General features: G+C 36.9%; 1 protein-coding gene across 8 annotated transcripts in view; it reads right to left on the bottom strand.

Annotated features, from left to right (window-relative positions):
• MLLT10 (MLLT10 histone lysine methyltransferase DOT1L cofactor) overlaps window positions 1–23,198 on the bottom strand; it is a 242,504-nt gene that overhangs the window by 16,654 nt on the left and 202,652 nt on the right. For all 8 annotated transcript variants that reach the window (XM_044228868.1, XM_044228871.1, XM_044228872.1 and 5 more), the window contains 3 exons: window positions 14,484–14,662; window positions 2,571–2,688; window positions 1,170–1,242 (listed from right to left, as the gene is read on the bottom strand). In XM_044228868.1, coding sequence (XP_044084803.1) covers window positions 1,170–1,242; window positions 2,571–2,688; window positions 14,484–14,662 — 370 coding nt within the window. The remainder of the gene's footprint in view (window positions 1–1,169; window positions 1,243–2,570; window positions 2,689–14,483; window positions 14,663–23,198) is intronic.

The following is a 23,198-nucleotide window of genomic DNA, read 5'->3' as shown; positions in this document are numbered from 1 at the left end:
GAGGTTACCGAACCAATCTACTGATAAAGATGTTCCTTAAGACATTACCAATATATGAGCAACATAACAACAGATATTAATGGTATCCTTGCATAAAAATCTTAATATTTAACAGAATTTTTGAGTTCCCACAGTTGAAAAATGTTCATTTCTCACAGTGGAAAAAAGACTCTAGAATGGGCTTTTACCTCCTGTTCTCCATTCTTACCTAGTCTAACCATGTTTGAGGCAGAGTTTACAAAATTAAAGAGCAGAGAGAAAACAAACTGGAAGAAGGTACAGAAGTTGAAATTAGAAGACAATTAATAAAAAGAGAGTCACCGCCTAAAGTTCCATTGTTTTCTATAAACTGATACAATATTCCCTTCTGCCATACTCCCCACTGAGAACAGAAGATGTGGGGCACTTAGACTGTGCTCAGAGAAATTCAACCCTTCCCGTAGAACTCTGGTAAGAACTCTGCTAACAGAATAACCTTACATACATTACGTAAGATACCTAAATTCTACCATAATAGTATTTACGGCCATTTCACAGAACAATGCAACAATCTATTATACTTAGATTCAAACAATTTTAGGAACTAGAGAGATTTTTTTTCAAAAGTTTATTTTTTTCTTAGTAAACTCTACACCTAATTGGGACTCAAACTTACGACCCCAACATCAAGAGCTGAATGCTCTTCTGACTAAGCCAACCAGGTACCCCAAGAACAGAGGGATTTTTACAAACGAGCCCCAAGAACTAGGAACTAGAGATCAAAGGGTTAAGTGCATTGCCCACAACAGAGCTAAAACTGGAACCCAAAGTTGAAAGTCTTGAGTATTGCACCTTTAAGAGGTTTAATGACTACTTCATGACCAGTAAGAATTAGCCAAATTAATGTAGTTAATAGTACCAGCAGCTAAATATACAAATGATAAAAACAAGAGAGCTGAAACTCATTGGAAATCTAAGAAAAGGGATGTCTTCTGAAAAGCTTAGAAATCTAACCATGTATTTAATATTCAAATTAATTTAGAATCATTTTTCTTGACAGTCCAGACATGCTTCTTATCTACAGAATGCTTTTACAGCCTCACAAATGTACGCTCTGATACCAGATAAAGAAGTTCCCAAATCTCAAAATGTTTCCTTTGCCTATACTGGGCAGAGTAAATAATGCTTACCGTGGTGAGAGACTTCCTCGGGGTGAGCTTCCTCTGCCAACAAGGCTGCGGCTATTGTCTCCAAGATCTTGATCTGCAGTGTAAATATTTCATAGCTGATAAAGTGACTCTCGCTAGATAAGAGGTTTTAAGCTCTTGCCCTGATTTTTCCTAAAACATACATAAAACCTTTACCACTATCTTTGCAGTTACTACGAAAGTAGAAGATCTAGTATGATGCTAGTTCAGAATTGCTGAACTGTGGCATGTAAGGCGTTGTCTCTACATGTTTTTGTGGGTGTAGAAGGCCATGGATTATGTTCCGTTCTTTCATTCCTTTCAATTTTACAGCACAGAAGCGTGGTATGCATTTGCAGTACCCTCCCCTCAGCCACTTTTAATTTCTACGGTTAAAGTAATGAATCACAGCTGTGGACAGCTAATCTGTATGCTTATCACAGCAAATCCTTATGCTTTGTATTTTTTAACACTTTGCATCCCAAGACAAGTCATAAAATGCATAATGTGTTACACAGAGCCACACACCATAACTAAAATTACATATATTACATGGATCCCCACACCAAGAATAAAACTGAACACCAAAAATTTAAGTTGATAAAAACAAGTCTGTACTTAAAAAGGAAAAAATTAATTTCTTCAAAATAATTCTCAGGTAACACCGAATTATCTCTGCTTGAAAAGTAACTTGTATTTCTCCTACAGTCAGTTCCTTCTAAAATCACCCTATCTGGCCTCTTTCAAGGTTGTCCTCCCCTTATTCTGAGGCAGGTAACCTCTGACCCTTAAAGGGTAAAGACATGACTGATCCATTCTTGGTGAACTGCTAAACCCATTCCCTTCCCCCAAACAGGCATGACTACTTGGACATGTCAACAAATCCTTAAGGATGGAATGAAACAAAGCAAATCCAGTGGCTCATTAAAACAGTACAAGAGGCAAATGCTACAAAATGTCAACTGGTAAAAATTCACAGGATTACTAAACACTGTAGAAATTCTCTAACAGGATTTTTTTTAACCAAGTTTGTGTAATGCAATTTCATGAATTATGCAAATAAAGGTTTAGGCTATTCACAGAAAAGCCTAGTGTTATGTTACTTTCATTGCACAGAACTGAGAACTGAACACATCAATCACAAAAGTCACAGGAGACATTGTTGCATTCCTGCCTGCTGATGGCTCTGCTTAAACATTTACATTTCAGACAGTAAAAAAGCACATCACTGTTTTGCAGCACAGCACACTATTTACTTCCAACTGTGGTGGGGGGCAGTGGGGGACGGGGTGCAGCACAATCCTGTATTTACCACACCTTTAGACTTTTCAAATAAAATGAGCCAATGGTGGGGGTGAAGGGAAATTATATTGGGGGAGAATTTAGAAATTCTTGAAAACCTACCTGTTTGATTGTTTTCAGACTGAACTATAAGAGCTGCCATTGATGAACTTGGATTTAATCTACTGCCATACATATGAGATGGTGCCTGACTAAGAGAAGATCCAGACAGTGTATTGGCCTAAATGAAAAGAATTACAAAGATAAATGAATTGTATTTGAAAATATCTTCATATTTTTCCTCTAATAGACCTAATAACTATTTTTTCCAACCTAAGAATATAAGCAAACATTCCTAACTTTCTGAAGAGCAGATTTCATTCTTGTTTCATCACTCCAACATTTCAATTTTTGAAGTCACAGAATTCCAGATTAAAAGCATAAAGACTGGCACAAGGTTATTCTTGCTTTAATTTCAAAGTATCTAGTCACTAACAAAACCCAGTGGCATAGTTACCATGTGACCATATGACTAATTATTTAATCTTATTAAACCATTTACAAAATAAGGGCAGGTAGACAACAGATGTCTAACAAATGCTTCAGTCTCTTACATCACAGGCTGGCGAAGGAGGTCAAAAGGTCCAATTTCTATTTTTAGTATTTTAACTACAAAGAGCAATATTTCCATTGCTTAACTCTGTCATTAGTAAAACCTGCACACTATTCTGTTACTTCCTATTTTGATAGACTTGGAAGCCTGCTGCTTTTTCTGTTTTGTTTTGTTTTTATTTTAAAAGAAAGCAAACAGGCATCACAAGTATGTTTTCTATACAATGCAGAGCTCAACGAATCACAGCTTTGCCCTGACCCCATATAAGGCACTGTCTTTTTGGCAGGAAGCCAGCTCCACTAACTGGAGAGCTGGTCCAAAGTTTGTAATTCATTCATGTTGCTAACCACAATTCTGAAGGCCTCTACTGGGACTTGTGCCAAACAAGTGAAAATGAACCCTTAAACAGATGAAGCTAAGGAGGCTGGCCAAAGTCTTGCGTAATCCAATGTAATAAAAATGCCTTCTTTGATGTGAATACTTTCTCCACTTTCTAAGAATATTATAACCTTAAAATGTGGCATTTTGGGAGCAAATCTCTTGTACACAAAATACTGTTTCTCAAAGAAAGTTATTATTAGCCTGAAATACTTTTCAGATTTAACAGAACCACAAATTTTTAAAGTAGACTTCGTATTCTTTTTCATGAATGAAATCAAACTTAAGTTTTATAAAAACGGAATCACTGTACAGTTATTTCAGAACAGAACTGTGGAAAATAATTTCCAAGGACTGAAGCACTTCTAATATAAAGAAGCTGAATAACAGCAAAACAAAAGACAGGGACACTCCAACCTGTACAACTGCACACAAGAGACCAAGACAACACAGTGCCTATAATGAGCAAAATAATACAGAAAATAAACTGTGTTTCTGGAAAGACTCAGGCACTGACATTATACTTACTGGGCATGAAAATTGGACTTTACTATTCACAGAAATAGTCTGTGATGCAGAATCCTGCCCTTGTTTTTCATTGTTTGAAAGGGTGTATTTTCTAGTTCATTCTTTCATGTTAAGTTTAATTGGTCAATTTTTGGTTTCATTTTTCCTCTTATTAAAGATGTGTATAGAAACTCAGTAAGTTATTACTATAAAGTCTTGTTTAACAATCAATTAGCCCTCAGTAAAAGGTAAGGCATAATTTTAACCTCAAGATCACACTAGACATTTACCATGTATTTAGTAGTATAGCACACTAAAAAAGCATAGCATACTAAATTCATAAATGGAAATATACTTAAGATTTTTTTTACATCTCCAGAAGTCAACTACCTGGAAATTTTGGCTACTCATTAAATAACCTAGGGTAAGAAAAATCACCAAAGAGACAAACAGAAAAACCAGATGTTACCAGTCCCATGTGTAAACATCTCAGGTACCATGTACTTAAAAATATCCTTTGCAGAGCCAATTTGCTCTTACTCTAGATATAATTCTACAAAGATCAAGTAAGCATATAAAGATTGGAAGCAGAAAATTAATTAGAAAGAGGAAGAAAAGTCAGCTCTTGAGACATTTGTTGGCAGCAGGAATCAACAGCTAACAATATGAGAAAAGAGAGAAAAATACGGCCAAGAGTGAGAGCACATTCCAGAATGCTGCTGAGGTGGTGCTCAAAGAACATGGAACGCTAAATGCCTTAGCATCTGTACCTTAGCCTTCTGACTCTCCTTTTTCATGCAGTCATCTAAAATAGTTGAAACATAACTAATATTACACCAGTTGGACCACTTTTTTAGTTCCAATTATCAGTTTTATGAGCTGTCTTAGTCTCTTGATAAGAATCAAAAGATCCTACTCCTCAGAAAAACACTTTTTCAGGAAGGGCTGTTTCTGCAAGGGCTTTCAATTTATCCTTATTACCTTCACATTTTTTGATGTAGTCTTTAAATTATCTTAGTTACTCTATCACAAATTAGCCCACCATACTAAAAGATCAAAATGCGAAGCAGTACTGCATAATAACTGATTTGCATAATGACTATCATCAAGAAGAAGATAAATCATCTTTAGCGTATTTCCAAAAAATGAAAGTCTATATTTTATAAAGGTGCCAGGCAAAAATAAAATTAATAATAAAATAAAAACCTAAAATGGGAATACAGTCTTCATTATCCTAAATGGCCAATTACTCAAATTCCTGAATGAGTTAAAAATTATCTGGTAGCATGTTTTTTAAAAATTATTGCATTTATTGAAACCAGAAATTTTGGAAAGAGATTAAAAGTTATTAATTTTATCAGGTAGCATTTCATGGTGTAGTAAAACATTTAAAGCATTCTACATTAAAACTCAAGTCATTAACATCACTTTAACCGGTAACATGAGTTACTAAAGAATCCACAAATGTCTGACACTGCTTAGCCAATACTTCTGAAATGATGTTTATAATGTTTAATGTTGGGAGCCCATAATAACTCCGTTGTCACCTCAGGGCCAAGACACCCCCATCAGTTCAGTGAAAAATTTACAACTACTTAGATGCAATGAAGAAGAGTACGGGAGAATGGGGTGGGGAGGGTGACTTACTGAGGAAAGCGTTAAGTGAAAGCACTAAGATTCTAGGGGACAGAAGGAATTCCATGTGAATCTAAAGAAACACTGGTTAAGAAGCATAGAGGTCACTGAAGGCTCTCATCGTAAGAGAAATCTGGAATAAAGGAAACAATATACACACATACTTCCTCCACAGCATACTTTGGAAATAAATTTTTTAAAGTGCACTGAAAGCCAATGACTAATACACCATAAGTAGGCTTCAGAAGACCTGGTATAAAAGATTCTTTTTGCAGAGAAGTACCCACCTTAGGACATTTTAATTTTATCTTGCCCAGGTAAGGAGAATGGCTACTAAGGGGGGCAGAGATCCTCCTTGAATCTCCTGGCACTATTAAGGAGATGAGTTGTTAACTCTGGGGAGACCGAGTGAAGGATATCCAGGATATATGTGAACGCTATTACTTCTCCAATTTTTCTATATACGTCTATAATTTATAAAGTAAAAACTTAAAACAACAAAAAAAAAGATTATGGGGCATCTAGGCAGCTCATTTGGTTAAGCATGTGAGGTGGGCTCAGATCATGATCTCAGGGTCCTGGGATTGAACCCCAAGTCAGGCTTCTAGCTCAGCGGGGAATCCGCTTCTCCCTCTGTCTTCCCCTGCTTATACTTTCTCTCTCAAATAAAGAAAAATAAAATCTTAAAAACAAACTTGTTTCTTAATTGCATCCCACTAAAATTGTATCATCTACCCAACACGTGAAAACAGCTGTTAGGCTGGATAAAGATAAAAATATTTAATAAATATTTTAAGTTCATATTGCCGTAATAAACTTTAGCTTTAACTTCCAATATGTATCTTAGACATTTCTGTTCCCTTCTCAAGATTAACAATTGAAAGAAACCACTTCCATGGGGCGCCTGTGTGGCTCAGTGGGTTAAAGCCTCTGCCTTCAGCTCAGGTCATGGTCCCAGGCTCCTGGGATCGAGCCCCGCATCGGGCTCTCTGCTGAGCGGGGAGCCTGCTTCCTCCTCTCTCTCTGCCTGCCTCTCTGCCTACTTGTGATCTCTGTCAGATAAATAAATAAAATCTTTGAAAAAAAAAAAAAAAGAAACCACTTCCACTCAAAATGTTAAAAACAGGGGCACCTGGGTGGCTCAGTGGGTTAAAGCCTCTGCCTTCTGCTCAGGTCATGATCCCAGGGTCCTGGGATTCAGCCCCGCATCAGGCTCTCTGCTCAGCAGGGAGCCTCCTTTTGCCCCCTGCCTCTCTGCCTACTTGTGATCTCTGTCAAATAAATAAATAAAATCTTAAAAAAAAAAAATGTTAAAAACAACACTTACTCTAATACTTCAGTAAAAGAGAACTATAATTATTTTACAAGATGGACCCAAAAGCAAGTAGATTAAGAATAAATTGAATAATTACTGAGGTAAATTTAAGCCAACTTTGGGAGAAAAAAATGTTTAGGTGCCTGAGTCAAACAACCCTAAGCAAATTCAGAGTAAATTATTATGCTAAAACACAATATATTTAAATTCAAAGAAATGTAGTGTTTCCTAAGTAGATTCACAGACCATATTAAAATACTAGCAAGATTAAAATGACATTTCAGCTTTAAATTTCCCATTGATAATAGTTCACTCCTATATTCCAAATGTCTGCTTATGACCATACAAGTTTTTTTTATTATTATCTTTGTATTATTTATTTGACACAGAGAGAGAGCACAAGTAGGCAGAGAGGCAGGCAGAGGGAGGAGGAAGCAGTCTCCCTACTGAGCAGAGAAGACAGCCAGATGCGGGGCTCGATCCCAGGACCCTGAGACCATGACCTGAGCTGAAGGCAGAGGCTTATCCCACTGAGCCACCCAGGCGCCCCCATAGAGAAGTTTTTAAAAGAACTCTAGTTGTAGAGTAACTCTACCAAATTCCTAGGCATTTGGCCCCAGTTGTGGATGGGGTAAGTTAGGCTAAAGCCAACTGAGCTGAGTATCAGACTTAAAAGTGGACGTTTTCATTTAGGGTTTTTTCCCTCCCTAATGTTGGTAAAGAAAGAATAGTAAAGAATAAACAACAAGGGACGCCTGGGTGGCTCAGTTGGTTAAGCAGCTGCCTTCGGCTCAGGTCATGATCCCAGCGTCCTGGGATTGAGTCCCACATCGGGCTCCTTGCTCGGCAGGGAGCCTGCTTCTCCCTCTGCCTCTGCCTGCCATTCTGTCTGCCTGTGCTCACTCTCTATCCCTCTCTCTCTCTCTGACAAATAAATAAATAAAATTAAAATAAAAAAAATTTAAAAAAAAAGAATAAACAACAAAAATTAAGTTTAAGAGAAGAGAACCTATAAAAACTTCACCTCTGTAAAGTATCACAAATACATCATCTAGAGGTAGATACGAAACTTCATACCTTCCTTCATACAGGAAGGGGTTATAGCAAGCATTTTTTTTTTTCCTTAAAGATTTAATTTATTTGACAGAGAGCGAGAGATCACAAGTAGGCAGAGAGGCAGGCAGAGAGAGAGGGGGAAGAAAGTTCCCTGATGATCAGAAAGCCCAATGCGGGGCTTGATGTGGGGCTTGATCCCAGGACACTAAGATCATGATCCTCGCTGAAGGCAGACACTTAACCGACTGAGCCACCCAGGTGTCCCTATAGCAAGCATTTTCTTTTTTTTTTTTTAAGATTTTATTTATTTATTTGACAGAGATCACAAATAGGCAGAGAGGTAGGCAGAGAGAGGGGGAAGCAGGCTCCCTGCTGAGCAGAGAGCCCAATGCAGGGCTCGATCCCTGGATCCTGGGAACATGACCTGAGCTGAAGGCAGGGGCAACCCACTGTGCCACCCAGGTGCCCCTCGCAAGCATTTTTTAAATGCACAGTTAACCTGTCAATAAACACTGAAGTCAATCGAACTCTAAAACACAGGAGAGGTGCTTCAGGCATTCCAATCCTGACTAATGACTTAAAAATACATTCTTCCGGGACACCTGGGTGGCTCAGTTGGTTGGACGACTGCCTTCGGCTCAGGTCATGATCCCGGAGTCCCGGAATCGAGTCCTACATTGGGCTCCCAGCTCCATGGGGAGTCTGCTTCTCCCTTTGACCTTCTCCTCGCTCGTGCTCCCTCTCACTGTCTCTCTCAAATAAATAAATAAATAAATAAATAAATAAACAAACAAACAAACAAACAAACATTCTTCCAAAATCTTGTCAGACTCACTAAACCAAGTATTAATTTTAAAAATTTCAGTTTCAGGGGCACCTGATGGCTCAGTGGGTTAAAGCCTCTGCCTTCAGCTCAGGTCATGATTCCAGGGTCCTGGGATCGAGCCCCCCATCAGGCTCTCTGATCAACAGGGAGCTTCAGGGAGCCTGCTTCCCTTCCTCTCTCTCTGCCTGCCTTTCTGCCTACTTGTGATTTCTGTCTGTCAAATAAATAAATAAAATCTTTAAAAAAAAAAATTTCCGTTTCATATACATTCTTAGAAGAGAAAACTTTTCATCATCACTATAGTTGCCATAAATCAACCTTTCTCACCTTGTGCAAGGTGCTAGCCCTCTCTGTCTTCAATTTCCATGGGTAAAAATGGAACTAATAATAGCACCTATCTCATAAGAATACTGCAAGAATTAACTGAGCTAGTATATAGGGCTTATAAAGAATTCTTTCTACATGGTAAGCATTCATATTTTAGCTTATTTTAAAAATTATTTTCATATGCTATTATGACTTCCATATTTTCCATCAACCTTATTAGAGAATATCATCTATTGATTATATTAACACAGCTATATTTCAAAGATTAAAACCTACTTCCTTAAGAAAAACTAGATAGTATAAATGTCTCATTATGCAATGATATTTTAATCTATGTATTCTATAACATAGCAATATTGAAAATATAATGTAGGGATTCAAATATTTTAATGATAATTTATATATTTTTTCAAATTGCAAGTACAACTGGACTAGAAAAGTTTCCAGGAAAAATTAGAGAACAATGGAAAGTTTCATATATTCTCCAACTCAATTCAAACTTTGCACTATGAAACATATTCTGATAACAGACCCCATTTCTGTGTCAGCTCCCACCAGTAAGGCTTTAATACTCAGCGTGTGATGAGAGATGAAACCAAGTGTGAACAACTTTCAGGTCCCATGAGTAGGCTGACTGTTAAAGCTGTCAGGTTCAATTGCATCATTCCACATTATTCAATGCCCCAAACTGCTCCCTAATTGTTAGGAGCTTAACGTATTCAAAACCATTGTTTAGGCTAATGCTGAAATGCTTCACAATTGAGTTTCTGTAAAGTAGTGGGAGGGATTAAATTGTTGTTAAACCATCACTGAACACTCATGATTGGACAACAGGACTGTACAGAATAACCAACCAATTCTAAGCAGGTTTCCTAATTGGTTAATACCTAATCAATATATCACCCATCTTTTGCAGAAAAAATTAAGGCCCCCAGGGCCAAAGCAGCTATTGAAATAACTTAAGAACTAGAAAGTCCTCAGTCGAAAGTTGAGCCTAAAATGGCTGAAATTCACATATCTATGTTAACATGGAATTATATATTTTAACAGAAAAATTTTTAATACTATTTTTAGTAAGCAAAGTGCTTCTGTACAATTTATCTCATTGGTAACAGGCTGTTTCTCTAACAGCTAAAACTGAGTCCTATAATAACTTCAACATCAGTATAATAACTATTAAACCCAAAGTACTTTATGGTCTACAAAGTACTTACTCTCATTTAAACTTCGTAACATAGCGGTCTTCATAGCAGGTAGGACAGGTATTTGAAGTACTTGGTTTTACACACGAAAAACACTGACACCCACAAATTGAAAAGACTTGCCTACAGTCACAGTAGTAAGCAGCAAAGCTCCTGGGAAACAAGATTTCTGACTCAAATTTCTATTTAGCATTGTGTCACACAAATGGACACAGTAAAATTCCTAACAATGTTTTTCAAAGAGAAGGACATCATTGGGATATTCATTTTTATGGTAATGATTAGTAGACCAGAGATCAGACTCCAGAGTCAGACTGCCTTGTTTCCAAACTTAGTTTCACCACTTACTTACTAGACAAGTGATGTTGCATAGTTACTTAACCTCTTGATCAACCAACAGTAAGTGACTTTACAAAGCATTTATACAAACTTATTTTGCTCAGAATGTTAATGTCCTTAAAATTACAAATCATTATGAAATTACTTAAAACACAAAAGATGAAACTTTCGTTCTGACCAATCAAGTCAGAAATCCTCTGAAGTCAGGTCCATCTACCTAGGAAACCGAACCATTTTCTCCAACAGAATGGAAGTGCAGACATCCTCCAAAAGGAAATTGAGGACTACTCCATCTAAGACAACTCCCAACAGGCACACACCCCAAAGTTATCATGCTGGAAAATGAAGTAGTCAAAGCTGACTGAAGTAAAAGTTTCATAGAAATGTGCAAAACATTAGTCATTAACTGTACATTAAAAATACTTAAGCATCTGCAATTACTAAATATCACAAATTTTTAAAGTTCCTTCATTTATTTTTAAATTTATTTTTCATAATAGTAACACAGAGTAAACAAGGAAGCAGATTACCTACATGAAGACTGTACCTAAAAGCAAAACATAGAATGCAGAAAATAATGTAACATACTTTTTCACTACATTCAGTTTTAAATTCTTCTATTAAGGGAATCATCTTTCAAACAAAAGCACTTGAAATTTCCCAAAAGACAAACGGAATGAATGTAGAACTAGGAGACAGAGTGGAACTTGAAAGGCAAAATGAAAAATTAGTGACACACCTACAAAAACTAATTTATACCTCTAACTATGATGCAAGGGCAGAGCACATCATTAAAAAAAACAAAACAAAACAAAACAAAACCACATGGACAGTAGTTCTATCTTCTAATAATGTTAAGAAACTATTACCTCTATTGCTGTTATCTGTGAAAGAATAATTATTCTAAAAACAAATATATCAAATAAAACAAAAGGACTTAACACTGAAGAATATAAAACTAGGTTATCAAACATTTTTTAAAGATTGTTTGTTTGTTTGTTTTCAAAATTAGGGCTGCTAAGCATCAGTTTTTTTCCCTACAATTTTACATGTGTCTCCTTTTTCCCCCATTAAAAGCACAATTCTGTTCTCAGTTTTTAATTTCTATTAAGCTCTTCCTGATCTTACCTCCCTGACCACTTTCCAGGGAACAATTCTTAAGACAGCAAATAAGCCAAACAAGAGGCCTGTCTATCTTACTTAAAAAACCAAGGGCAGAAAGATCAAGAATGACCTCTGGATTTTCATCCTGCTGGCACCAAGCCAGTCACTAAAAACTACTTTTGCTAAGTTTTTTGGGGAAGTAAGGGAGACAAAACATTATTCAAATTTAACATTTCGATTCTCTGATTTATGTTTTTTAAAATATTTGCTTGCCGGTGCGATGTTTTTCTTAATAACTGTAACAAGACTTCTATAATTACATTTTAAATACTGGTAATTTGAATTAACCCACTTATAGCATTGCTAATCAACTACCTATAAAGAAACCCTAAAGAAGAGGCTACCATTTGATTACCTAAACACAATGACTTGTGCAATTTGAAAACAAACAGGGCCTATATGAAAGTTAAACAGAAATAAACTTGTCATTTTGAAGAGAAGATTCAATTACCAAGTACATCACAATTTTAAGAATCCTATCTAAACATTCATTTTATTCTAAATATTTTTGTATCATTTCTCTTGCACATTGCCTAGAAAATTCACATTTTGCACATTCAATACCAATACTATTGTCTCAGGCAGCTAAATTGAAGTAGTTCTGCACTCAGTTCAACCGAGAGGTCAACGTGCCTCAGTTGCCTGGAGACTGATGGTTGCTACAGCAGCACCAGATAAGCCAGGCTAAATAAGCTTCAGCTTGAAGGCAGAAAGCATTTACTGCTAGACAGAATCATAGATGCAGTTGTCTCAGCATGCAGCATTTGAGTCTAACTAGATGATCATATTTATAAGAGACCCATCTTACTAAAACATGGAAAGAGGATAAACAGTAAGGATTTTAATTGGACTGAATCCTGGATTACTTGCAACTATGATTTCTTTGTTCTTCAGTTGAGTCATATGTTAAGTGGAATTTTCCCTCTAGCTATAAATTTCTCTTTACCACCACTTCCCCCATCTACCTCCCTAATGCCAACCCCCAAAACCACAAACATAATGAATGAGAAGAAATGAGATTTTTGCTTAATTCAGCCTGGAATTAACCAGAGAGTAATTAAAACAGACTTTTATAAAGAAAGAAAGAAAAATGCACACTGAAAATGTTCATGTGAGACTCTGTCCAAGGATAGAAAGCTATCAACAGCATATGGCTACACTTAATTAAAAGAGATGAAACTATTTGCAAGAACCATTCTCTCATTTATCCTTTCACCCTCTCTAACCCCACACCCCTGGTATGCTGGCTCCCTCACCAAGGCTAGTGAAATGAGCTACAAAAAATTCTTCTAAATTAGTCAAACTCCCCTTATTCACGTTGAGAGGTTCACCACATAGTTAACTTTCATTTTCAAACATGATACCACTAATCATGCCATTGGTTTTCTATGCCGAACTGTCTGTTGTTTATTCCAATACCTAACCTAATTATAATGGTGACTGTTTGCACTGCACCATTACATATTTCAAAATAACTAATGCTATGCTTTGATGTACAGCTTACAGAAAATACTAGGAAGTGTATATATGTTCTAAAGGCTTATACAATGCAAATCATGAACACATACATAAAGTATAAATTTACAACCTATTTAACTAATTGTAATTAGATATTTGTCTTTGTTATAAATTTCTCCTGGGGTACCTGAGTGGCTAAGTCAGTTAAGCATCTGACTCTGGATTTCAGCTGAGGTCATGATCTCATGGGAGATGGAGACCCGACCTCCACTCCCCCACCCCCCACCCCCCTTACCCCCACAGGCTCCGTGCTCAGTGTGGAGTTTGCCTGTCTCTCTCCCTCCCACTGTTTGCATGCTCCCTCCCTCTCTTTCTCTAAAATAAATTAAAGTAAATAAAATCTTAAAAATTTTCTCCAAGCACTAAGATGGTTATTACTGGAGCTTTGGATAAAAGTAAAGTAAAATTATAAGGAATTCTAACCAAATAAAAAATACATACTTAAGGAATTTTAAATTATTACCTTTGGCAAAGTGTGTGTGTGTGTGTGTGTGTGTGTGTGTGTCTGCAAGCACACAGCTCTGCCTATTTACTGTCGTATTTGTATAATGCAAGATTCCGATTTTTCTGAACAGACTCTTGCTTTTAAAGGATTCCTGAAGACTAGTAACTTTACATATCTGAAGTAAAGGAAAGGAATAAATGCACACTAAGCACAGTCACTTATTTACAATATTTATGTACATTCTTTCTCTCCCACTGGGAGGAAAACAATACAGTACTTAAAGGAATCAATCACTCTTTATCCCATTCTTCTCTAACGCCAGTTTTTAAAAAATAATGTTATTTCTGTGATTTTTAAAATTGTAAAAGGAATGTTTAAAACCACAGAAGTCCAAAATTGGATCATATTTACTAAGTCCTAAAGATTTTATTTCTAAGTAATTTCTATACCCAATTTGGGGCTCGAACCCACAACCCTGAGATTAAGAGTCACGTGTTCTACAATGAGCCAACGAGTCACCCCACTAAGTCCTACTTTTCAAAAAGAATGAAAGTTTGCACCAAATTACTAATTTACATGTCACAACAAATGGGAGGTATTTCATAAATTCCTACAGGAAGCCCTATTCAATTTATTTCTTCTCCAATCAAACTCACTTTAAAAAATGACAGATCTGCCTATAGGTTACTTCATAACATTTTAACAATTTACCTGAGTTGTAGCAACAGCAGGGGCTGCAGATGACACTGCTGATGGGGAGAGAGCTCCCACTTGCTGTAAATGCCCAGAAGACTGCTGAGGTAAATGAGAACTGGAGACAGGAGTACTAGATCCTGAGCCCGATACTACATTTGGAAATGATACTGCTACATCATTGCTGTTATAAATACCTGCAAGAAAAAAAAAATCATTTAAACATTTTAAAGCTTAGCCATCAAATCTGTCATAGACACATAATATTAATCATTAAGTTAGAATACCCACATTTCCTCCTGATCCCTCCCCTCAATGATAGTTTTATTGGCAGTCATAAATAATGTATCAATAACTAAATGACTAAATACTGACTTGTCACAAAACACTTTTTTAAAAGAACCTAAGTCATTTTTTGTAACAAAAACAGCTTTGCTAATAGACTGGGATCACATCAAAAGCGCCTTATAAAAAAATAACAGTAATAGTTTTAGGAATTCCTGAAGGCAAAGAAATATTTCCTAAATGGGAGAATGACACAATTAGAGTTGTGTTAAAATCACCTGATACGCTTTTCAAAATGCAGATACTGGAGCCCCAGAACTCATGATTAAGAAGGTCTGAAAGGGGGGGGCGCCTGGGTGGCTCAGTGGGTTAAAGCCTCTGCCTTCGGCTCGGGTCATGATCCCAGGGTCCTGGGATCGAGCCCCACATCGAGCTCTCTGCTCAGCGGAGAGCCTGCTTCCCCCTCTCTGCCTGCCTCTCTGCCTACTTGTGATCTCTGTCAAGTAAATAAAATATTAAAAAAAAAAAAAAAAGAAGGTCTGAAAGGGGGAAGAGTGTATTTCAGAAAGGTCACCCAGGTTACAATGTAGAAAATAAAATGGAACAGAACTATACTTGAGATTCAAAGACCAGTAAGTAGATTCTAAAGATATTCCAAAGGTAAAATGAACAGACTTAATGACTGAATGGGGTGGATGAGTAGGGGTAGGGAGGGAGGAGGACGGAGGATTAAGAGACAATGACAACATGGACTACTAGGTAGTGGTAACATTCACTACCAGGAACTCAAGGAAAGAGGATGGAAGGCTTGAAAGTATTTTCAGAGGCACCATGGAGTCACAAGCAAGAAAGAAATGGAGAAGAGAGTGAAAGAATTCACTCTGAAAAGTGGATGGGAAGAGGAAGAACAGAGATGATGAATAAAAGTTAAGAGGAAAAAGGAGTTACCCCTACCCCCAAAAAAGCATCTGTTTTTTGTTTTTTTGTTTTTTTTTAATAAAGATGGGTGACAATGCTCACATGCTCCACAGAGGAGAAGCTCTTTGAGGATAAAAGTGAGAGATGGGAAGATCTAGAGACCAGTAGGGTTCTCAATCAGGGATGATCCTGTTCCACTGAGACATGTGACAATGTCTGAAGACATTTTTATTTGTCAAAACTAAGGGGCACAACTGACACACAACAGTAGAGGCCTGGGATGATGCTAAACATCTTAAAATAAACATGACAGCTCCTCACAACTAAGAATTATCCGGTTCATTGTGTCAATAGTGTGGAAACTGAGAAATCTTGATATAAACCAAGGCTCCTGGGAGGGTAGGAGACAGTAAGATTCTAAGAACTCAACATTGTAACAAGAGGAAAGCAAGAAAAAAATGAAGCTAAGTGGGTTGCGATAAAAAATAATAATAAAGTTTGAGAAACCATAGCCCTTGAAGGCAACAATAATTATTTGTTAATAGTATAATTTACTTTGTTCTAAACAACATAAACGTTATTGATTCATAATAAAATCACCCATGATCTTCAAACAAGGAAATAAAGGAACTGGGACACTTCTAAAGGTCTTACAAATAATTGAGGGTTGTAAGATCCTTTTTATATCTGTAATTTCTCCAGAAAAAAAAAAGAAAATTTATTCATTCAATACATGTATCCATTCTGCAAACATCTGAAAGCTTACTGTTCATCAGACATTACTCTAAGCCCTGGAGATACAAAGCCATTCAAGATATGTGGTCTCTGCCTTCAAGAAGCTTAGTGGAAAGAAAAAAAAAAAAAAGAAGCTTAGTGGAAAAGACAAACTATTACAAAAGACTGTGAAAAGTGATAGGATAGAGATATCCTTAGCGGCCCCCAAGCACATAAAATGGGTATCTAACCCAGACCTGGAGTGAGAGGATGAGGGTCAAAAAACTTACTGGACAAGATGGAAGCCTTTTAAATTAATTTCTAAAGGAGCTGTAGAACTGAAGTGAAGGGTGGTTTGAGAAAGAAATAAAAGAACCTGTAAATACCATCTGTAGCTCACACAAGAATGAGGCTAAAAAATAAGCAGGAATCAGATCAAGAACATTAAAAACCAAAACGTTAAAAATTTAGGGACAACAGGAAGCCACTGAAGGATTGTAAACAGAAGCTTCATGTGCTCAGATTGATGTTTAAGCAAGACAAGGCTGAGACTAAACTGGGGACAGCCTTCAGCAGAGACTGAGAAAGCTGCTGAAGGGTTGCTCTAATAATATTGATGAGCAAAAACAGAGATTAAACTAAAGTAACAGTAGTCAAGGGATATTCTAAAAGCAACGTTTATAGGACTGGTACCTAATAGGACCTGAAGAATAAATACGAAAGAAGAGTCAAGGATGACTCTCAAGTACCAGTAGGTGGGATTGGTGACACCACTCACTGAAGCAGGCAGAGCCACTGGGAGCATCTAGTATTTGGTTACTATATGTAGTACACTTACTACACTAGCCCCTGTAAATGTATGTGATAGTGTAATAGGTCAATGTGGTAAACGTCACTCCCATTTTACACAAGAGCAAACAGAAGTTTAAAGAAAAACTCTGCTTAGTGACCTAGTAGATGGTGGAATCTATCTACTGAATATTCATATTCACAGCTACTGAAACCACTTCCTAACAGAAGTTTGAAGTTCAGGTCACTCATCATGGTCTTTGAGATACCTGTGGAACACAGAATTCGGAACTGCAGAACACAGTCTAGAACGGAACAGGATCAGCCTGAAGCTCAGCAGAAAAAGCAGGTATGGAGATACAAATCCAGGAGGCAGAAGAATAGTAAAGTTAGCATACGTAAACATGAAAACTCAAAAAGACTTTCTGTTGGCCTGCCCTGTGTTTGAAATCTTAAACTAGTTCATATTTTGAAACGCCGGAACTCTGTATTTTTAAAAAAATTAATTTAGAAATATTTTTTAAAGATTTATTTCTTTGAGAGAGTTCACAAGCACAAGAGTTGGGCGAGGAGCAGAGAGAGAGAGAGAGAGAGAGAGACTGACTCTCAAGCAGACTCCCCGCTGAGCACACTGAGTGTGGAGCCCAATGTGGGGCTTGATCTCATGAGCCTGAGATGAAGAGTCAGGTGGTTAACTGACTAAGCCACCCTGATGCCCCAAAACATAGTATTTAAAAGTGAATTCTAGGGGCACCTGGGTGGCTCAGTGGGTTAAGCCTCTGCCTTTCAGCTCAGGTCATGATCTCAGGGTCCTGGGATCAAGCCCCGCATTGGGCTCTCTGCTCGGCGGGGAGCCTGCTTCCCTCTCTCTCTCTGCCTGCCTTTCTGACTAATTGTTATCTCTCTCTGTCAGATAAATAAAAAATCTTTAAAAAAAAAAAAAAAAAAAGTGAGGCGCCTGGGTGGCTCAGTCGTTAAGCGTCTGTCTTCGGCTCAGGTCATGATCCCAGGGTTCTGGGATCGAGCCCCCATCGGGCTCCCTGCTCAGCAGGAAGCTTGCTTCTCTCTTTCCCACTCCGCCTGCTTGTGTTCCCTCTCTCGCTGTGTCTCTTTCTATCAAATAAATAAATAAAATCTTTAAAAAAAAAAAAAGTGAATTCTTATAAGTTCTATCAATACTGGATACTACATTCTGAAAGAGCAACAATCTGCTGGAGCTCTGGCCTCGGCATAGGTTCTTTAATCCACCAGAGTCCTGTCATTCTTTATTCTTCACCTCTCCACTCATTTATGTTAGCTATCTAGCCCCTGTAAATGCGTGATGTACAACTCCTGATGTGGAAGCTAGTCAAAACCAAGGAATGATAAAATGAGATCACCCAGGGGAAGTTTTCAGCATGATCAAGAGGACCAAACACAGAATGCTACAGAATGTTACCACTTAAAGACAAAGACAGACCACAAAAAACAAAATAAAGAGAACTTTAAAAAAAATAAATAAATAAAAAATAAAGAGAACTTAAGAGAATTTTAGAAACCACTTAGAGAATTTGAAAAGAACAGGTCAAGTAATTCCATTGGTTACTCTAGGTGAGGCCATAAAAGGAGAGTTATTAAATGAGACAATAAACCTTGGCAAGGTGAACTCACTTAAGAAGTTTGGCTGTGAAGGACAGAAAAGAGACAGCATGTAAATGAAGCAATTATTTACAGACCTTATATTCCAAAGGATGGACATACACCTGAGAAAAATAAATTTTTAAAAAAATTCATTACCTCGTATTTCTTCCAATAAATACATATGGAGAGCCTTGTTGTTAAAAAAAAAAAAGGCACTGAAGATAAAGAAGAACAGAAAGGAATTCTACTTTCAAAGAACTAACAGTCTCACAGCAGAGCTAGTAAGTATTCATAAGCTACTATGATACAGGATGGCAACACTGGTACCATAAGGACACATGCCATGAAGGACAACTGAAGTTCAGAGGAAGAGACTGGGGTGGAGGTGTTCCAGAGAGCAACACCTGAACTCAGCTTCTGCAGCAAACTACTGTGAAAGGTAGACTGCTAACAATCTAATTTTTTAGTGGTGGAGCACATACATAGAATCTCCAACTCTTAAACTAAAAGTCAGCTGGAGACAGCACAATGGGGGCGGGGTGGGGGTGGTGCGGGGAGGACCACCGGTGTAAGTTTTTGATGGAATGTGATCTTAATCAAATTACTTAAGCTTTCTGAGCCTCCGTATTTTTCTAAAAGTGAGTAGTAGCTACCTTATAGGGTTTTCTTTGAGAATGTCCATGTAAAGGCTCTAGCAGTGCCTCATACACAGTAAGTTTCCATAATGGTAGCCATAGCTACTTCAGAGTTATTGCTCTAATTAAAATTTTATCTTTAGGTCAGGAATGTATAGTTTTAGAATTATCAGGTCCTCTAATGTCCCTAATACTCTTTCAAAACTGAAAATACCATTGCCACATGTAGTAATATATATTAAAGTGTAATAGTGAAAAGCAAAAAACCATGGTCAATGAGGACCTCCAATCTCTAAACTTATTTTTAAACTGCTGTAGAGCGTAAACAGGAAACTGACAGCTAAATGTGCAGTGTGGTGATTACACTTTGAAACTCTGGAACTCACGTTACTACTATAAATAGAACAAATAAAATTTTCCTTTCCTATTAAGGCAGGGCAGTATAAATACCTAAATCTTTTTTGAAGATGATGATCACTGACTCTCCTAAACTCCCTCATATATGACTGGTACAGCATGAAAAAATGCTTTAGTAAGACCTCTAGATCTTTATTCAAAAGATAAATAATCCTCCTTGGATTGTTCTGTACCTGTTTTCTATTTAACTTACTCTATTTCCATCTTCCACCAGTTAATTACCTTAATCCAAATCACGGTGACATTCACTGACTTAAACAGAACTGAATTCTGTAATGCATAAACTCTAGGAAAATACCCGAAATTCATTTGTTCAGGACAGAGAGGAGAAGCAAAGATATAGAATGATTCAGAGAATAGTAATGATGTACTGATTCGCCCATCCATTCAACCATCCAATATTTACTGTGTGTCTACTAGAAGACTGGCACTATGCTAGGAGCAGGGAATAAAGCTGGGAACAAGACAGACAAGATCTCTGTTCTCCAAGAATTTACAAGTTAATCAGGGAGGCAAATATTAAAACAAACACATAACTATAAATTGTCATAAGTACTGATTGAAGGCACAGAGCACCACTAGTGACAAATCAGGAAGCAGAAAATATCTGTCTGAAAAAATGATACGTAAGCCAAGACCTAAAGTTTAGATAGGCAGGTGTTAAGTGAACAGAGTAAAGTAGAAAAGCTTGTTCAAAAAACAATGAAATAGAGAAGAAAAAATAGGTAATACAGGTAAAGCATAGTGGAGAGAGTGGTAGAACAAACTGGAGAGAAGGGAAGGAACAGCCATGGAGAGGTGTTCAGAATGTATACTAAGATCAATGGAAAGACACCAAATGCAAATATAGCATGACAGTTTTTTTTTAGAAGATCATCCCTCTAACTGCTATGCCGTAATGAACTGAAAAGAGGAAGAGTGGGGAAAAAAAGGTCATTTAGAAGGCTATTCTACAATCTAGGTGAAAGATGACATCCCTCAGGACTAAGGCAGTTGTGTGATGGAAAAGCTTGGAGAAAGACGGATCTGAAATGCATCTAGAAGTCAGATGAACCTAACTTGATGATAAGCTACATTATGTAGATAAATAGAATATTATAAATGAATAAATATATATATAAATATAATATAAATATAAATAAATATTATAAATGAATTGGGAACAGAAAGTGCATTTTTGCTTGTAAAAGAGAAAAACGTCAGCCTAGGACTAGGTCCTGAAGACCCTCAACATTTAAAGGATGGTTAGCGTGGAAGAAGAATCTGCAAAGAAAACTGAGATCAGGGGCGCCTGGATGGCTCAGTGGGTTAAAGCCTCTGCCTTCGGCTCAGATCATGATCCCAGGGTTCTGGGATCGAGCCCCGCATCGGGCTCTCTGCTTAGCAGGGAGCCTGCTTCCTCCTGTCTCTCTCTCTGCCTCTCTGCCTACTTGTGATCTCTGTCTGTCAAATAAATAAATAAAATCTTTAAAAAAATAAAAAATAAATAAATAAAAAGGAAAGAAAAGAAAAATGAGATCACTGAGGTAAGAAAACCAGAGAAGACAATCTAAAGAAAGGGCATATCAACTGCATCAAATGATGCTGAAAGACTAGTTCAGACACAGAATGAAAACAGATTTGGAAACATGGAGACAAATGATGATTTTAGGAAGAATAGTATATAGGATAGACAGAGCCAAGAAAACACTGTTGAGACCTAAGCTTTTATTAGTGTGCCATGGCAATTACATAAAAACAATACACTAGACAGGAGTATACATGATCAGTGACCTAACTGTTAGTGGTCACCAACCAGAGTTCCCACTTCCCAATTTCAAACTGCCTGGGAGGCCAAATCAGTACTGCATCAAGTTGTCTATTCAGCAGTGAACCACAGTAAATGAATGGGATAAATCCTGAGGAATATTTAACCTAGTAAACAACTAAAGTTGTTAAGCTATCCCTAACCCCATCCTAAGACTGCATATTCTTTTCTGGAGGTTAATATGGTGTGAAAGTAGTTAAAAATCCAAAACCTGTTCCCTCATGCAAATAACCTCTCTGAACCTCATCTACAAAGGGAGGATGGCACCAATGATTTCACAGGGCTGGTACAAGGATTAACTAATTCATGTAAAACACATACTACTGTTATTAGTCTCTTACTACATATTAAGTGTTTGATAAATAGTAACCATATTACAAAATATAAAGGAGGAATACCTATTAATGTTAAAAGAAGTAAACAGAATAATACATACAACAATAGAAAGATTCCATTGTTAATGTTGCCTTAATTTTCTTTTCCTTTAGTGACTAATAAATAACAGGATTATTCTGCCTTTCCCTTTCTAGATTTTGCAATATGTCTCTATATTGATTGACACATTCATTATTCAAAGAGGCTAAATAAAATTTAGAAAAAGTTAGAGCTTTCTCTCCAAAGACTCTTGGCCAACTTGATGGAATATAGGTGCTCCTCAATCTCTTTCGGCAAGCATTAACCATTTCTTAGGCTGCTCTTATTTTTATAGATATGAACAATTCTACATTGTTTCTTTTGACTTTACCTACAAAAATAATACATACCAACTATCAAAAATCTTAAATAGATGGGAAAGCAGGGGAAAAAATCATCCACAAACTCTGTTGACATTTTTATGTATCCTCAAACTTTTGGATATATAGTTTATGGTTTTGTTTAGCTTTATATAGCTGCCTATATATTAAAATTTTTTAAGCCTTTTATGCTTAACATGCTTTCCTATTTCAGTATGAAATCTTTAAAAAATGTTTTCAAATGTTATTTTGACATAATCAATTGAATATTGCATAGCTGACTCTGGTTTACAGTATTCTACAAATATTTATGCCTAATATACCCAGACAAAATACTAGATGAAGATATTAAAAAAAAAAAAATAGGTATCCATCCTTTCATTTATGGTTCTTAAAGTGAAGGATCCAGGCATTAAATAATCAGACAAATATTATGCTATGATGGAAAAGTAGAATGTACTGAATATAAGGGGTAGCTTAATTAAGATTAAAAGACCAGGCCTCTGTGAAGATATAACACATAAACTAAAAAGAAGAGAGACCCATTTCTGTTATTTTTACCTGCCCAGAATTCTTCCCATTTTGTGTCCAAATAACATCCTATTTTCTGTCAGAGAAATATCCCTCCTCCATTACATACACTCTCAGCTCAGGGATAAACATGGCAACCCAAGCTGAAACGGTCTCTCCTGGGAATTTAAATCCTGAAGGCATACACACAAGGGCAGAAGATGGTCAGACCCGTTAGTCTAATGGTAGTAATATTAGGATTCTACTAATTCTTGTTTACCTAGCCCTCGAATCTACCCAATTT

This window comes from Neovison vison, chromosome 12, assembly GCF_020171115.1.
Source record: "Neovison vison isolate M4711 chromosome 12, ASM_NN_V1, whole genome shotgun sequence".
Taxonomy (NCBI): domain Eukaryota; kingdom Metazoa; phylum Chordata; class Mammalia; order Carnivora; family Mustelidae; genus Neogale; species Neogale vison.
The sequence above is the reverse complement of the archived record's forward strand: the minus strand, read 5'-3'. Positions and strand labels throughout refer to the sequence as shown.